General features: G+C 48.7%; 1 protein-coding gene across 2 annotated transcripts in view; it reads right to left on the bottom strand.

The window, feature by feature from the left end:
* Positions 1-7,920: 7,920 nt before the first annotated feature.
* CREBBP (CREB binding protein) overlaps positions 7,921-16,534 on the bottom strand; it is a 156,096-nt gene continuing 147,482 nt past the window's right edge. For both annotated transcript variants that reach the window (XM_053554722.1, XM_053554723.1), the window contains exons 29-31: positions 13,248-13,409; positions 12,679-12,960; positions 7,921-11,410 (exon numbers count right to left, since the gene is read on the bottom strand). In XM_053554722.1, coding sequence (XP_053410697.1) covers positions 9,269-11,410; positions 12,679-12,960; positions 13,248-13,409 — 2,586 coding nt within the window. In that variant the 3' untranslated portion in view covers positions 7,921-9,268. The remainder of the gene's footprint in view (positions 11,411-12,678; positions 12,961-13,247; positions 13,410-16,534) is intronic.

Below are 16,534 nucleotides of genomic sequence, written 5' to 3' on the forward strand. Positions count from 1 at the left end.
ATGGGAACTTGCAAGCATGTACTTCTAATCCATGTCCCGGCTGTTTTATTTGCACTGTGACAGGGTGCCACAGCGGCACTGACATTCTTGCCTCAGTTGTTTTTTTTTTTTTTTTTTAAGAGACAGGGTCTCACTTGGTCACTAGAGTGACATGGCGTTACAGCTCACAGCAACCTCCAGTTCTTGGGGTTAGGCTATTATCTTGCCTCAGCCTCACAAGTAGCTGGGATTACAGGTGCCCGCCACAACGCCTGGCTATTTTTGTTGCTGTTGTTGCAGTTTGGCCAGGGTCGGGTTTGAACCTGCCACCCTCAGTATATGGGGCCGTTGCCCTACTCACTGAGCCACAGGTGCTGCCCTTGCCTCAGTTTTTTTCTTTTTCTTCTATTTTTTAGTAGAGACAGGGGTCTCACTTTTTGCTCAGGCTGGTCTCAAGCTTGTGAGCTCAAGCAATCCACCCACTTTAGCCTAGAGCCTTCATACTTTCAGCAATTTTGCAAGGGCATTTTCTCTGCTCAGCATGGCTTCCTAGTGGCTCTATATCCCTGAGGCTCTGCTACCCTTGGAGACTGCCCTTTTGTTTAGAGGTCAGTGTCCTGAGCGGCTACTGCTACATTTGCAGTTTCTGCAGGTGTAAAGGCCCCTTGGTCAGAGTTCTCCTGCTTGTCCAATGGGGTGTGGGGGAAAAAGGTCTTTGAGCAGATGCAAAGGCCAGCCGTTGGGTGTTTTCCCTGAGTCTGGCCCTGAAGATGCCAATCCTCCGGGCACAGCCCTGCAGCTCATGAAATACAAAGGATAGAAATATGCATTTTAAGTCACCTGGGCAGGTGGCCAGGGGAGCAAGGCACCCCTACCTACTTCTTTGGAAAAGCAAGCATGACTTGGCTCCCTTTCTTATTTTCCTCACTATGGGCATTTTCCAAAAGCAAAATGTATGAAGGGACATCTCCTTGCACCTCTTTCTTCTCTGGGGCAAATAAAATGGTCAGGGAGCTCTTGCCAGGTAATTTTGGGGTTACCCCATGGTAGGGGGCTGTTGGCTGCCTCCAGCACTTCTCAGCCTTGGTTTTGGCAAATATCTTGTCCTGCTGCAGAGAAGGATGCCAGGGGGTGCCATGCTCTTACTTGGGGAATTGAGGAAAGACTGGGAGACCAGGAGGGCAGAGAGAACAGAAGTTTACAATTTGGAATGAATGTGGTGAATGAAGCCAAGAAAGCACCTGGCTGACCCCTCTCCCCCTGCACCTATATCTATCATGAATATTCCAACTCAGACAGCTTTAAAGTCAAGATGACGGTTCTTGGTCACCCAAGGTCATGCTACTCCACGTATGGCCGAGGCTAGCAATGTGGTTCTTGCCGGGGTCTAGCTTAGGAAGCACTCTCTGAGGAACATACCGTGTCTCAGGAAAGAACATGTGTACCGCCTACACTGCAAGGCACTGTGCAGTCATCAGCCCCTGGTGAAAAAACATTTTCCTTTTTTCCATCATGAACTGGGTCTGCTCTGACTCTCCCAATGTCAAGTCCTAGCATCCTATCATTCCTTCCTCCAGTTCCAGTCTCTTTCTTTCTTTTTTTTTTTTTTTTTCTGAAACAGAGTTTTATTATGTCACCCTTGGTAGAGTGCCATGGTGTCCCAGTTCACAGGAACCTCAAACTCTTAGGCTTAAGCGATTCTCTTGCCTCAGTCTCCCAAGTAGCTGGGACTATAAGTGCCCACCACAACGCCCGGCTATTTTTTCATTGTAGTTGTTATTGTTGTTTGGCAGGCCAAGGCTGGGTTCAAACCTGCCAACTCAGGTGTATGTGGCTGGCACCCTAACCGCTGAGCTACAGGCACTGAGCCTTTTTTCTTTTCTTTCTTTCTTTTTCTTTTTTGTTTTTTGTAATTTTTTTTTTTTTTTGCAGTTTTTGGCCGGGGCTGGGTTTGAACCCGCCACCTCCAGCATATGAGGCCGGCGCCCTACCCCGTTGAGCCACAGGCACCTCCCCTCTTTCTTTTTCTTTTTTTGAGACAAAGTCTCACTGTGTCGCCCTGGGTAGAGTGTCATGGCATCATCACAGCTCACAGCAACCACAAACTCCTGGACTCAAACAATCCTCCTGCATCACCTTCCCGAGTAACTGGGAATACAGATGCCCTCACTATGCCTGGCTAATTTTTCTATTTTTAGTAGAGATGGGATCTTGCGCTTTCTCAGGCTGGCTTTGATCTCCTCAGCTCAGATAATCCACTGCCTCAGCCTCCCAAAGTGCTAGGATCATTCACAGGTGTGAGCCACTGTGTCCAGTCCCCATACCAGTCTCTACTCACTGAGTTCTTTGAGGGTGCTCATCAGTGCTCATTCAAAGCTCCACAGACAGTGGCAGTTTGCATCATGGGGGTTCCCAGAGTCACCCGTTCTGTAGGGAACAAGGCTTGTCCTGGGGCCCGCTCACATCATTCACGCCATTTCTGACCCTGACTGCCCTCTTCCCACATGGAACCTTGTTTCCTCACCTAGGAAATCAAACTTGGACCTGACATGTCTCTCAAAGATCAGAACAGCGAGAATCAGCCTCCCATGAAGCTGTGAGGGCCCCTTGTGCTCCAGTCACATCTGTCTGTCAAATTCAAAGCCCTCTTACACAGCCCCTAGGTCTCTGACCCTTCCTGTGCCTCATCCTATCTTCTAGTTCTGGAAGCCTGCGGACGATGCCATTGTCTAGTCCCCAAGACCCTTGGAAATACTCTCTGACTCTCCTTCGTCTGTGCCCTGTGAAGGAACTTCTGCTTCCTAGGTCCCTGAACCTGTACTAGTGTCTAAGAAATCCTGGGTGGGGCCAAAGACAACCAGGAAGAGACCTTGGCTTGGTCGGTGGGAGAAAAGGGGAGCCCCTGCACAGTCCTGGCAGGATACAGCTGGCCACTGCCCTTACCAGATTCTGCATGGTCCCCCTAAGGCCTCCAGACCTGGATCCCCACCCTGGCTGGAAATGTTCCCTAAGGATGTTTTCTCGAACATCCTTTATTCTGAATTTCTTGGGAATACCCATGCCCACTTTACTCAGCCCTTTTGCAGGCACTGGTGGGAGTGATCTAGAGTCAGCCACACTAGGAGCTTGACGCTGTGGTCACTGGGGCTGCCCGGCATGAGATCTGTGAGCGTTTCTTTTTCTCCAGTGCTAAAGCTAACCAGTGGGAACTAAATAGGCCTTTGTAAGAACTTGGTTACCTTGGGCGGTGCCTGTGGCTCAGTGGGTAGGGCACCAGCCCCATATACCGAGGGTGGCAGGTTCCAACCCAGCCCCGGCCAAACTGCAACAAAAAACTCCAACAGGGCGGCGCCTGTGGCTCGGTGAGTGGGGCGCCGGCCCCATATGCCGAGGGTGGCGGGTTCAAACCCAGCCCCGGCCAAACTGCAACAAAAAAAAAAAAAAAAAAAAATAGCCGGGCGTGTGGCGGGCGCCTGTAGTCCCAGCTGCTCGGGAGGCTGAGGCAAGAGAATCACGTAAGCCCAAGAGTTAGAGGTTGCTGTGAGCCGTGTGACGCCACGGCACTCTACCAAGGGTGGTACAGTGAGACTCTGTCTCTACAAAAAAAAAAAAAAAACTCCAACAAAAAACTCTAAAAAAAAAACCAACAACAAAAAGAACTTGGTTACCACTTACTGCATACATGCCATTGAAGGGTTGTAACACATTTTAAATTCTCCCATTAACCCCAAGACACCCCCAAAGTGGGCTCAAGGTGAATTTGTGGAGTAAGGATGAGAGGTAGGGTGAGGAGTTCTCACGGCTAGAAAGCTCCTCTCAAGTTAAGGGGCTGGGCTCAGACCTGAAACGTTGTCTGTCCCTCACTGCTCTGTGAACTTGGCCAAGCTACTTCAACACCTCTGCTTTTCCTTAGTGATTGATTGATTATTATTTTTTTTAGAGACAAGAGTCTCACTTTATTGCCCTCGGTAGAGTGCTGTGGCGTCACAGCTCACAGCAACCTCCAAGTCCTGGGCTTAGGCGATTCTCTTGCCTCAGCCTCCCAAGTAGCTGGGACTACAGGCGCCTGCCACGAGGCCCGGCTATTTTTTTGTTGCAGTTTGGCCGGGGCTGGGTTTGAACCAGCCACCCTCGGTATATGGGGCCAGTGCCTCACTCACTGTCACAGGTGCTGCCCTATTGATTGGTTATTTAGACAGTGTCATACTTTGTTGCCCTGGGTAGAGTACTGTGGTGTCATAGCTCACAGCAACGTCAAATTCCTGGGCTCAAGGGATCTTCTTGCCTTAGCCTCCCAAGTAGCTGGACTATAGGCACTTGCCACAATGCCTAGCTTTTTTTAGAGATAGTCTCACTCATGCTTAGGCAAGTCTGCAACTCCTGAGCTCAAGCAATCAACTTGCCTCGGCCTCCTAGAGTGCTAGGGTTGCAGGTGTGGGTCACCGTCCCCAGCCCAACGATGTGAATATGTTTAAACAGCACTTGTTATATACTACAGCTATTTTTCCATCTCTTCACTTTATTATCTACACAAGGACAGAATTTGGGAAAGTCACTCAATGTTAAGGCCCAGGCTCCTGCTCCAGGCTACAGTGAATGTCGCTTCAATGGTTCTTATCTTGTCAAACTCAAAGGCCTCAAGCCCATGCTCTGAATAATCCGATCTCTTCTCCAAAGTCTCTTCCTAACCCCTTAAAAATGTCTGCAATGCTTTCTTAATCAAGTTGTTTTATAGCCGTCTACTGCCTTTGAATTTTGGGTTAGTGAATTAACTGATATTTTGGTGTTATGATAGCCAAGATTCCTAGCAAATGCTCCATAAGATGATATAAGCATGTCACAAGTGCTGTTGTTTAGATCAACTGCAAAACATTCTCACCTAATCATCAAAGCACTGGATTTCTTGTTATCTTATAATCAACCTGTTTTCCACCCTTTATTGCTACTTCATTATGAAACATATACACAAGTAATGCACATGGGATTGACACATATCATCCTGTGAGGGAACTCTTTATGGTCTGAGATGGACAGAGATTACTCTCACTCTTATGGAGCTCCTGCACACCTGTTATGATACTGCACCTACAGGAATTACTTCCCAGCAGTGTCCTGGGTTGAAGTACTTCCTGGTAGCACAGTGGCTACCAATATGCAATCATCTTCTTAACAAAAGGCGTTCTGTGTTTAACTGTGGCTTGTTTTGCCATCCATTGCTAAAAACATGTTTTGGTTCAAATGGAATCTTTGGTTCCATGTTACAAGTAATCAAAATAAATAGCCAGGTTCAGAGCCCGTTGGTCAGTGGTTAGGGCACTGCCCGCATACACCGAGGCAGGTGGGTTCGAACCTGGCCCGGGCCTGACAACTACAATAGCCAGGCGTTGTGGTGGGCACCTGTAGTCCCAGCTACTTGGGAGGCAGAGGCAAGAGAATCACTTAAGCCCAAGAGTTTGAGGTTGCTGTGAACTATGACTCTGCTTCAAAAGAAAAAAAAAGGAAATAGCCAGATTGGGCCAATTATGGCGATTCTATCACCATAATTTTTTTTACATTAGCCACGGCCAGGTGTGGTGGCTCACACCTGTAATCCTAGCGCTCTGGAAGGCTGAGGTAGGTGGATTGCTAGCCTGAGTCAGAGCAAGACCTCTTCTCTAAAAATAGCTGGGTGTTGTGCTGGGCACCTGTAGTCCCAGCAATTTGGGAGGCTGAGGCAAGAGAACCGCTTGAGCTTAAGAGTTTGACGTTGCTGTGAGTTGTGATGCCATAGCACTCTACCAGGAGCAACACTGAGACTCTGTCTCAAAAGAAAAAAAAAATTAACCAGGTATGGTGTGCAACTTAATCCCAGCTACTTCAGAGGCTGAGGCAGGAGGACAGCTTGAGCCCAGGGGTTCAAGGCTGCAGTGAGCTATAAGTGAACCACTGCAACCTTGCCTGGGTGACAACAAAACCCTGTTTCAAAAAAAAACAAAAAGTACTAAAAAGGCCAAGCACAGTGGCTCATGCCTATAACCCTAGTACTCTGGGAGGCTGAGGTGGGTGAATTACTTGAGATCAGGAGTTTGAGACCAGGCTGAGTAAGTCTTGAGACCCCAGCTCTATTAAAAAATGAAAACTAGCTGGGCAGAGCGGCAGGTGCCTCTAGTCCCAGCTACTCGGGAGGGTTAGGCAAGAGGATCACTTGAGCCCAAGAGTCTGAGGTTTCTGTGAGCTGGGCTGACACCATGGCGTTCTAGCCTAGGCAAGAGAGACTGTCTCAGGAAAAAAAATCCCTAAAAGAACAATTGGACTGCATAGGAGAAAAAAACAAAGAACACCAAAAACCCTAACAAAAAAGAAGAAAGTTATATGTTTTCAGCGTGAGATCTTAGAAGCAGCATCAGGTTATCCAGAGGTCTCATCCTATTTGACATGCTAGAATTTCAAACACAGAACCAAACGCATGCTCACTTGAGACCAAAACACAACTGAGCATCTTCTATCTTCTAATGACTAGCTGCTGAACTAACTCTAAGTCATCAGCCAGTTTGAACCATTTTTGAATCCAAGCAGTTTTACCAGCTTTTATTATAAACACCAGCACATTTCAAGTTTCCTCTTTTTGATCACAAATATAGGATTTTTTTCTTCTCCTCTTAAGTATACAGCATGAGACACAGCGTTGGGGCTTTCCAGCGTTCTTACAGAAATTTTTCTAGGACAAGCTTAAGGTTAGTATCCACAGATCATGCCCTTGGCCACAGCCTTTGACGACTGGATTGCCCAAGACAGTTGCACAGGATGCAGACTCCCAAGAAGGTAAGGTTGGTACATAAAGTTTTGAATTCCAGGATAAACTGAAAAAGATGCTCCCTACTGCCCCCAAATAAAATGCTGTACATCCAGGAAAGTGCTGCTTTCTGTGGACTTGCAGCCCTCCTCCAGGGCTCCAAAGGGCCTTTGTTTGAACACATAGCTTAAGGTTTCCCCAATGGTAGAAAAGGTGAATTCTGAAGAAGGCAGTGAATGTGCAAGAATGCAGCAAACCTAATGAGGATAACAGATCTTTCCTTTGAGGAAGAAGTAAAGATGGGGATTGGTGGGAGTGCTAGATGGTCTTATTCTTACCTGGTTTAATCAAGCTTTGGTTCTATGTTATAGCTATCAAAAGAAATAGACAGCCTGGGCCAAAGTGAGACCCCATCTCTACAAAAATTCTTTTAAAAAAATTAGCCAGATATCTTGAGTTTAAAACTCAAGATTCACAACTGCTAAAATTAGACTGTACCCTTCCAATTTCTTGGAAAGTTTCCCTCAGATTGATTCCCAAATCAAGAATTCAAGTATTTAAAAAATACCTCTGTGAACATAAAAGGGCCCAAAGGGAAGTATATTGGGCCATAATTTCTAAATTTACCACCACAACCCTTCCACCTCCCCAACCCCATCTAGACCACCCTTTGGTTGGAAGACTAGGGAGGAGACAAGTCCCCTGGGGGACCAGCAGCTTGGAGGATTAGCTTCAGCTCTCCCGTGAGGGGCCTTCTCAGAAGTGGGGCTTAACAGTTTTTGTAGACTTGTCTCACCCATTCAGTCAGGGGACCTGGAATTGGACCTCAAGGGCTAGTGGTGAAACCATGTGGGTCAGTGACAGTGTCCTTTGAAGGGGGGGCTTTTCTCACCACATCAAGGACATGCAGTCAGCACTCTAGAGTCTGTCAGCCACTCTGTAGTCTCCAGGCTGGTACTCGCCTGTGTTTTCTCATGGAGGGAGGGCCCTGGTGTCAGGCCACGCAGGTTATAGGGGGTAATAAGGAAGCACTTTGAGACCCTGATGCATCCTTTGCATCAATTCTGAGATTTGTGTATGGGGGGGGGGGCTGCCTGGAAAAACCGTAAGAAGCCCTTCCTACACGGGGGTAGTTATGACAGGGAGGGAGCAGGCAGGAAGCAAAGTGGCAGATCAACTGTGTCACTGACTGTGAGAATGACATTCACTTGTGAGCATCCAATGTGTAGGGCCAGCGCTGAGCTGCCTGTCTCAGTCCTCTGTTCCACCTGGGACACATTCCCCAGCTGCCACCCACGTCACCACCATGACCACAGCCCCAGCCTCTCCTCTATTAGTAAACAACCAGAACCATGTCTTACAAAGAACAGACTCCAAAAATATATATAAATAAATAAAAACCTTAAACATTCTTACAGGGATCTTAAAGAACAGAATACATGTTAAAAACTTCAGTAATTTATATCAATTTTAAGCGGTACTTTATATACAATGGGAAAAAAACACATGCATAGTCCAAATACAATGTTGAAAACAGCATTTTCATAACAAAAAACCCCGAACACTAAGTGTTAATACCATGTACATGAATTCAAGAAGGACCACCCTTTTTGTCTGTTGCACACAGTTTATTTAACAATATGATATAAGAAATGAGTTGGTACTTTACCATTCTATACAGTGATTGAATCTTCTCGAATTTTCTTATTTATAGTAATTATAGCGCTTGCATGATTTACACTAGAATTGCTTTTCCTCATTTCAAGTTTCACGTAGAAGAAAGAAAAGAATGCTCTTCTCTATTAACATTAGCATGGTCTAAGAGAGTGATCATCCCTATTTTTTGTCTAAAACCAGTTTTATCAGAGAAACAAAGCAACAATTTCTACATCTGCAAGACAAGAGTTTGGCTTAAGCCAATATGTATAGATAGATGTGTGGGTGTGTGTACGTGTGTGTGCACGCCAGAGTCAATTCCTATCGTCCAGGGGTAATACTTGGAGACGCCCACAGAGTTCACTTAGAAAAAAAATCTTCCCGAAACATCAGAAAGTTATCGGGATACATTATAAGCTTGCATTATTTCAGGAATCAGTTTTTGAATATTATTTTTCTTCTCACTTTTAAACATAAATGTTTAAAGTCTTGAAAATACAAATAAAAAATATGAATATAATGAACTTGTTTTTCCCATTAAAAAAAGGCATGAGTCACCAGCAATGACGACAAAAAGAACCCAAACAACCCCCCCTCCCCCAAACAAAAACAAAACAGAAAGAAAGAAAAAAACAACAAAAAAAAAAAAGAAAAAAGAGAGCGCGAGAGACCAGATATTTAAATCAACTGGTTTTTAACAAAAAAATATATTCTTTGTATTGTTTCTTTAAACATCAATCTACCCTTCCACGGCTTGGAAGTAGCAGTTCCATCTAGGAATAAAAAGAACCTAGATGCCTGGATTTTCAGTACAAAAGGTCCAAGAACATGAAAGGAGAAAAAAGTGATGCTCTCATAATGCTACAAGCCCTCCACAAACTTCTCTAATGTGTCTCCTGTGGTGTCCCCGACCAAGGATAGTTCACTGGACAGTGCACTCCTGCTGGGGGTGTTCAGCTGAGGGAGCATTGCACTCTGTTCGGGGTTCCCCAAGTGTCCCTGATCTATGGAGCTGGCCATGGTGACTGCGAGTCCGGGATGAGGGGAACCAGTCTGGGGCGAGACATGGTGTGGTGAAGGCTGGGGCTGTATCCGTGGTGACGGGCTGGAATGTGGAGGCTGGGACTGGGGCCGTGGAGACTGAACAGGGGCTGGAGACCGCACCTGGTTACTAAGGGATGTGGCGATCTGCTGGCCAGGGAGGTGCGAGGCCTGTGGCTGTCCTGAGAGCATGTGCTGCTGGGGACTCCTGGGGTTCGGCTGGCCCGGGGACCCGATCTGCTGTTTCATCTGCTGCTGCTGCAGAATCCGTTGCTGCAGGGCCTGCTGGATGTTGGGGGTACTGTCTGCCCCCAGTCCTGGCTGCCCCAACTGGCTGAGCTGTCCCATCTGAGCTGCCATCTGACCCATGGAGCTGCCCTGGATAGGGAGATGTTGTTGCATCCGCTGCTGCTGCATGGCTGGTGGGTAGCCTCCAGGTCCTTGAGGCTGCTGGAACTGGCCATGCCCAGCCATGCCCCCGGCCATGCCAGCACTCCCTTGCTGCTGCTGTTGCTGCTGCTGCTGCTGTTGCTGCTGTTGCTGCAGCAGCTGCCTCCTTAGCATTTCTCGGTACTGTGGATTCATACTCGCCATGTTGGGGTTGTGTCCTGGGTTCATTATGTTCAGGGCCTGGCCCTGGGGGTTCAGGCCTCCCATGGCCTGCTGTTGTGGAGGCACACCGGGCCGCGGCACGCCGGCTGGCATCGTGTTCAGGTTCTGCAGGCCAGGCTGTTGATGCATGCCAGGCTGGGACTGGAGGCCAGGCTGAGGTTGAAGGCTGGGCTGGGGCTGCATGCCAGGCTGGTTAGCCACGTACTTGGCTGTGCGTTGTTTGATGAAAGCTGCCATTAGCTGTGGGTTTGACTTGAGAATGTTCAGCACCTGCTGCTGCTGCTGAGGGGAGCTGGGCGACTTCAGGGTCCGCAGCAGGTCTTGCAGAGCACTGGGTGAGATGCTTCTGGGTGGCTGTACGCTGGGCATCCGGGGCCCAGCCACGGCCGCCTGACCCTGCATGGACATAACAGGCCTGGGTATGCCCGGCATTGGCTGCTGCTGGGGGATGGGTGCCTGCTGCCACTGCCCGGGGGGCATGCTAGGCATGACAGGCCCGCTCACCTGGGTGGGTCGTGGCACATTCAGGCCCACAGGGGCCATCTGGCCTGGGGTCCCCATGCCTGTGCGCCCTGGAGGCATGCCATTGTTGATGTTCACTCGGTATAGGTGCTGCTGCTGCTGGGCCTCACGCTCGATCTGCCGGGCTGCTTCCACTGCCGCAGGTGGGGGCTGGGCAGGGGGTGGGGGTGCTGGCACCTGGCTGGTAGGCTTCCCTGTAGACACTGTCGTGGGGGGCTGAGTCCGGGCCACGCTAGGAAAGCTGGCTGGTGACATGCTCACAGGAGAAGGCTGGGGCTGGGCAGGGGGCTGCGGCGTTTGGGGTGTACTGGGCTGTTGCGTGGGGGTCCCGGGTGGTGCTGAGGTAGGAGAAGGCAAACTCTGCTGAGGCACATTGCGGGTGTTCATGGTGGCCATCCGCCGGCGCATGAGCTGGGCTTGCTGCAGGCGGTGCTGGATCTGCTGCTGGCGGAGCTTGTGTTTGATGTTGAGGCAGAAGGGCACAGGGCATTTGTTCTCTTGGCAGTGTTTGGCGTGGTAGCAGCACAGGGCAATGAGCTGCTTGCACACCGGGCAGCCCCCGTTGGTTTTGCGCTTACAACCCTTGGTGTGCTGCACAACCCGCTTCATCTTCTGGCAGGACGGCAGTGAGCAGTTGGCGTTGCGGCACTGGCATGCATGCACCAGGGACTGGATGCACCTCTGGATGCTCAGCCGCCGCGACTCCTGGGGGCTCTTGGACTGAGGCTCGCCCTGGCTGCTGCCCTCATCATCCAGGCCCAGGCCCCACTTCACCATCTTATGGGCATGGCTCTTTGTGTTGTAGCAGTTGATGCAGAGGTCATAGTCCTACAAACAGGGGACAGGCATCAGCATGGGCCCACATGACCAGACACATTGGCCACCCTCCTCACACTGGGTCTGGGATATGAAAACAGGTGGCCAATGTGTCACCCCCCAAGTTACCTTCACCCCTGTGGCTCCTAAGACAAGCAGATTTGTGCCCTGAGATCCTTCTGACCTGCCAGCTCCTAGACTTGGTGTCTGCCTGAGGCTCACAGTGTCATCAGCCCCTTTCCTTCTTGGTGTCCTCTGCTCTGGGTACTGCCATGGTCCCATCCTACACTCAGACTGAGGAGCCCAACAGTGAAAGTATGAGAGACCCTGTGGCCATTTCCTCCTAAACACTGCCAGGGCTTTGAATTGCCTTTCCCTTAAGGAGATGGCTGTGGGCTAGCCGGACTGCTAAATGCTCACTCGCCAATGTGGAAGCCCAAGCTTCTGAAAATTGCCTGTCCTCAGAAAGCAAGAAAACAGAGTACTCAATCTGAAGAAGGGAACCTCAAGACCAGGTTCAATAACTGTGTTTCACATTAAAGATATGAAAATCCCAGCATGAAGAAATTAGTAAGAAGACACAGGAGGCTGGTTGAAGCTGAAAAAATAGATGAGAGGCATTTAAAAGTGGGAAAAGAAAAAAAGCCCTTACACTGCTCTCCCTACACAGATTAAAGCTGCTTCAATCTGGCAGGTGACTATGGACCATCCTGAGAGGAAGGAGGTGACAGTGGGGAGGGCAGTGTCTATAATTATCTATAGAAAAAGAGGCGAAGGGCCCAGCACAGCCTGGCTCAGACCACAGGAAGGACAGCCTATGCCATTTCACAGTGGAGACAAATTCTGCCAAGGGAGCTAGCTAGTGGGCATGACCGGGTCTTTCAGAAATAAGCAAGGAGGAGTTTCAGACCCTTGAGCATAGGAGCCCAACCTGCTAACAGGGCAGAGGGCATCCTAACTCTTCAGTAGGGCTGGAAACAGAGGCAAGAATGGGGGGCAAACAGGTTAGAATTCCCAAAAGAAGCCAAGTTCTCTGAACACTCTTTTCATGCCTGCCCCTGCTCCGAGACGCTCCCTGAACTGAGGCCTATGACTGTGCCTGATGTGGAGCAGGTGTTAATGAAACACAGAGAAGACAGCAAAGCCTTCAGCCTTGTGACTGTCTCCTTGACCTGGAGGAGTCGCTGCCAACACTGACAAGCAGATGCCAGCTCCAGCATTAACTCCAAGGGACGTCTTCAAAGAAGCCAGCATTGGCTGCTGGGGTTGGTAGGGCCTACCTCGCACACCGTGCAGTGCCAGCGTGTTTCCACATGGTGTTTGCACTCATTGCAGGTATAGACGAAGCGGTCCTGGCCCTGGGTGTGCAGCTCCACCAGCATACACAGAGTAGACCACTTGGAGCGGCGCAAGGAGGAGAACTCCCAGTGCTTGTCTCTAGCAAGGGTGAGGAAGGCATCGCGCCCATCCATGAGGTCACAGCTGAGCAGAGGGTCAGGGTCAATGATGGGGGGCAGGGTGTTGATGACAGGCCCAGCGTGCAGATGGATCACAAAGAAAACCTGTAGGAGAGGAGTGGCTATAGCTCCACAGAGAGGTGTGAGGAACCCCAATGTCAAGCTCGGCGTAGGGCCACCCAACTCGTGTGGCTGAGCTGACATCAGTCCAAGGGCCCCAGCTCCCTGGGACTGAAGAGAACTGCTAACATGTCACATGACATCACCAGGGCCGGTCCTCCCTCCCACTGCACAACTGCACAAGAAGCACAGGCCTGACAGACACATCTCTTCCCACCCTGCTATGGGCCCTGACAGTGGCAAGACCTTCTGGGGGTCACCCATGCCTTTACCTCCTTGTGCTTCTCCATGGTGGCATAGAGCTTCTGGGACAGGTCATTGGACACATTGGGCATGCTGGGCTTCTTCTTGTTGGCTCGGCTGATGCTGCTTTTATTCTTATTGGTTTTCTTATTGTTCTTTTTCTTGGCATTCTTGCTGTCACCCTGACTGCCCTGCAAGAACATTCAACAATGTCAGACAAGGCCAGCTTCCTTTCTAGGCCTGGCACTACAGGAAGCTCAACCCAAGAGGGTTGACCCAGGTGACCGCTGGGTAGACCTGCACACAGTTACACTTGGACTGCAGACACACTGCTCCCTGCAGAAGCAGAGCCCATCCTCAGCCAGACCAGCGCTACTTTTGATTCTATGCTATGTTACCTTTTGAGGGAAGAACACACTCAGAAGGCCAGTTCAGAAACTAATGAACGAGGACATGTGGAAGCCACCGGAGGTTGTATGTCACACCTCACGTCAGTAGTGACTTCTGTGCTTGAGAAAGGCTCTACACATTGCTAATGGAGTTAACCATGCTGGTAGGACCAGGGACTCCAGCGGCCCTGCCACACTCACTCAAGGCCCATTCCAGGGCAGGCCCTCCCAACCAGCACTTCAGTTCAAGAGGGTCTCGTTCCTTAGTCCAAATGCTCATCCTCTGGAAAGAATTCAGGCTTGTTATTTGTTTAGATTTCAAGGTGGAAAAATTAAACCAGATCTGGTCCAGAGAACTTCATTTTTTTTGAGGCAAAGTCTCAAGTTGTTCCCTAAGTAGAGTGCTGTGGTGTCACAGCTCACAGCTACCTCAAACTCTTGGGCTTAAGTGATTCTCTTGCCTCAGCTCCTAAGTAGCTTGGACTACAGGCGCCCACCACAACACCCGACTATTTTTTTTGTTGCAGTTGTCATTGTTGTTTAGCTGGCCTAGGCTGGGTTCGAACCTGCCAGCTTCAGTATATATGGCTGGCACTGTAACCACTGTGCTATGGAAGCCGAGCTGGAACTTCATTTTTAACAAGAAGAGAGAGACAGCTTCTGGATGCACAAAAGGAAATAAATGGCAGTTCAGGGGAGGCACCTGACCACACTCAGGAACCGGGGCCACTGTTCCCAGTGAGAAGAAACTGAAAAGGCATGACTGAATGTGGTGTGGGATCACGAGTAGGATTCTGGGATTGAAAAGGGACAGCAGAGAAAAACGGAGGAAATCTGAACAAAGTGTGAACTTTAGTTAATAATAAAGTATCAATATTGGATCATTAATTGCAACAAATATAAAATGTTAGTAATAGGAGAAATGAGCCCTGGAGCATACTGAAGAACTCCCTCTGCTCAGTTTTTCTATAAGCCTTAAAACTGTTCAAAAGAATGAAATCTATTTTAATTAATTTATTTTTTTAACAGGTAGAGTCTCTCTTGCTCTGTCACCCAGGCTGGAGTACAGTGGCATCATCATAGCTCACTGAAGCCTCCAACTCCTGGGTTCAAACAATCCTTTTGCCTTAACCTCCCAAGTAGCTGGGACTAGGTGTGCACCACCACACCCAGTTGATTTTTAAAATTCTTTGTAGAGACAGAGGCTTGCTACCTTGCCCAGGCTGGTCTTCAATTTCTGGCCTGAATTGATCCTCCTACCTTGGCCTCTCAAAGTTTTGGGATTATAGGACTGAGTCTTCATACCTGGCCAAGTCTTTTTTTTTTTTTTTTTTTTTTTTTAAATTTAAGAGACAAGGTCCAGCTCTTTTTCACCCTATTTTTAAGAAACAATTTTTAACTGGGCCTGGACCCAGTGCCTCATACGTGTAATCCTAGCACTCTGGGAGGCCTAGGTGGGTGGATTGCTTGAGCCCAAGAGTTTGAGACCAGCCTGAGCAAGAGGGAGGCCCAGTCTCTAAAAAATAACCGGGCATTGTGGCAGGTGCCTATAGTCCCAGCTACTTGTGAGGGTAAAGCTAGAGGATCACTTGAGCCCTACACTTGAGGTTGCTGTGAGCTATGACGTCAGGGCATACTACCCAGGGTTACAAAGTGAGACTATCTTAAAGAACAAAACAAAACAAAACAAAATAAAAAATAAGACCATTGTTAAGCAACTGTAGAAAGAGTGCAGTGGCTCATGCCAGTAATCCTAGCACTCTAAGAGGCCAAGGCAGGAGGATACCTTGAGCCCAGGAGATAGAGCCAAGCCTGAGGAAGAGTGAGACCCCGTCTCTTAAAAACAGAAAAATCAGCCAGGTGCGGTGACAGGCACTTGTAGTCATAGCTACTCAGGAGACTAAGGCAAAAGGATCGCTTGAACCCAGGAGTTTGAGGTTGGTGTTACTCTAGCCTGGGTAATAAGAGTGAAGACTCTGTCTTAAAAAAAAAAAAAAAAAAGAAAGAAAGAAAAAGAAAAAGAAAAAAAGAAGAAATGATAAAAGAGAAACATTTACTACATGAAATTTAAGAAAATGTAGTTATATAATAAAGTTCCTTTCTCTTCCTTTTTTTTATCCAGAACAATAGCATTTTGTTTTTTCCTTCTTAAATTTAACACATGCAATTCTGTCTTTGTGTGTGCAATTTTTCTTTTCTTTTTTTTTTTGTAGAGACAGAGTCTCACTTTGTCACCCTCGGTAGAGTGCCATGGCATCACACAGCTCACAGCAACCTCCAACTCCTGGGCTGAAGCGATTCTCTTGCCTCAGCCTCCCGAGTAGCTGGGACTACAGGCGCCCGCCACAACGCCCGGCTATTTTTTGGTTTGCAGTTCAGCCGGGGCCGGGTTTGAACCCGCCACCCTCGGTATATGGGGCCGGCGCCTTACTGACTGAGGCACAAGCGCCGCCCTGTGTAATTTTTCTTCACAAAGTTTGGATTATGCATATGAAGGTACATTCTGTTTTTTCTCCCAATTAACACCATTTTCCTATTTCCCCGACTTGAGACTATAATTTTTAATGGCAAAACAGTATTCCACCCTGAGTGCTGGCCATAACTGAAGTTAACTCCCACTGTGAGGTCTTAGCGTGACCTGAAGACAGCAAGTCCTCACCCACTGCAGGTATGAGCTGGACTCATTCTGAGAACAGACCTTTTTGCCAACACTTCAGCATCCTACCCTTCCTGTCATGTGCAAGGCCCTGGTGCCCAGTAAGGGCCTTGTCTACCTCAGTCTTCTGGACACCCACACCACTGACATGCCACGAGGTCCTACCCTGGATGAGACATAGCTTAGGACTGCATTCTCCCTTAGAGCACTCTTGCTCTCACAGTAGGGCCTGCATCCCTGTGCTCTGCAGAGCATTTCTAAGAGCTCAGCA

This window comes from Nycticebus coucang, chromosome 12 (genome assembly GCF_027406575.1).
Source record: "Nycticebus coucang isolate mNycCou1 chromosome 12, mNycCou1.pri, whole genome shotgun sequence".
Taxonomy (NCBI): Eukaryota; Metazoa; Chordata; class Mammalia; order Primates; family Lorisidae; genus Nycticebus; species Nycticebus coucang.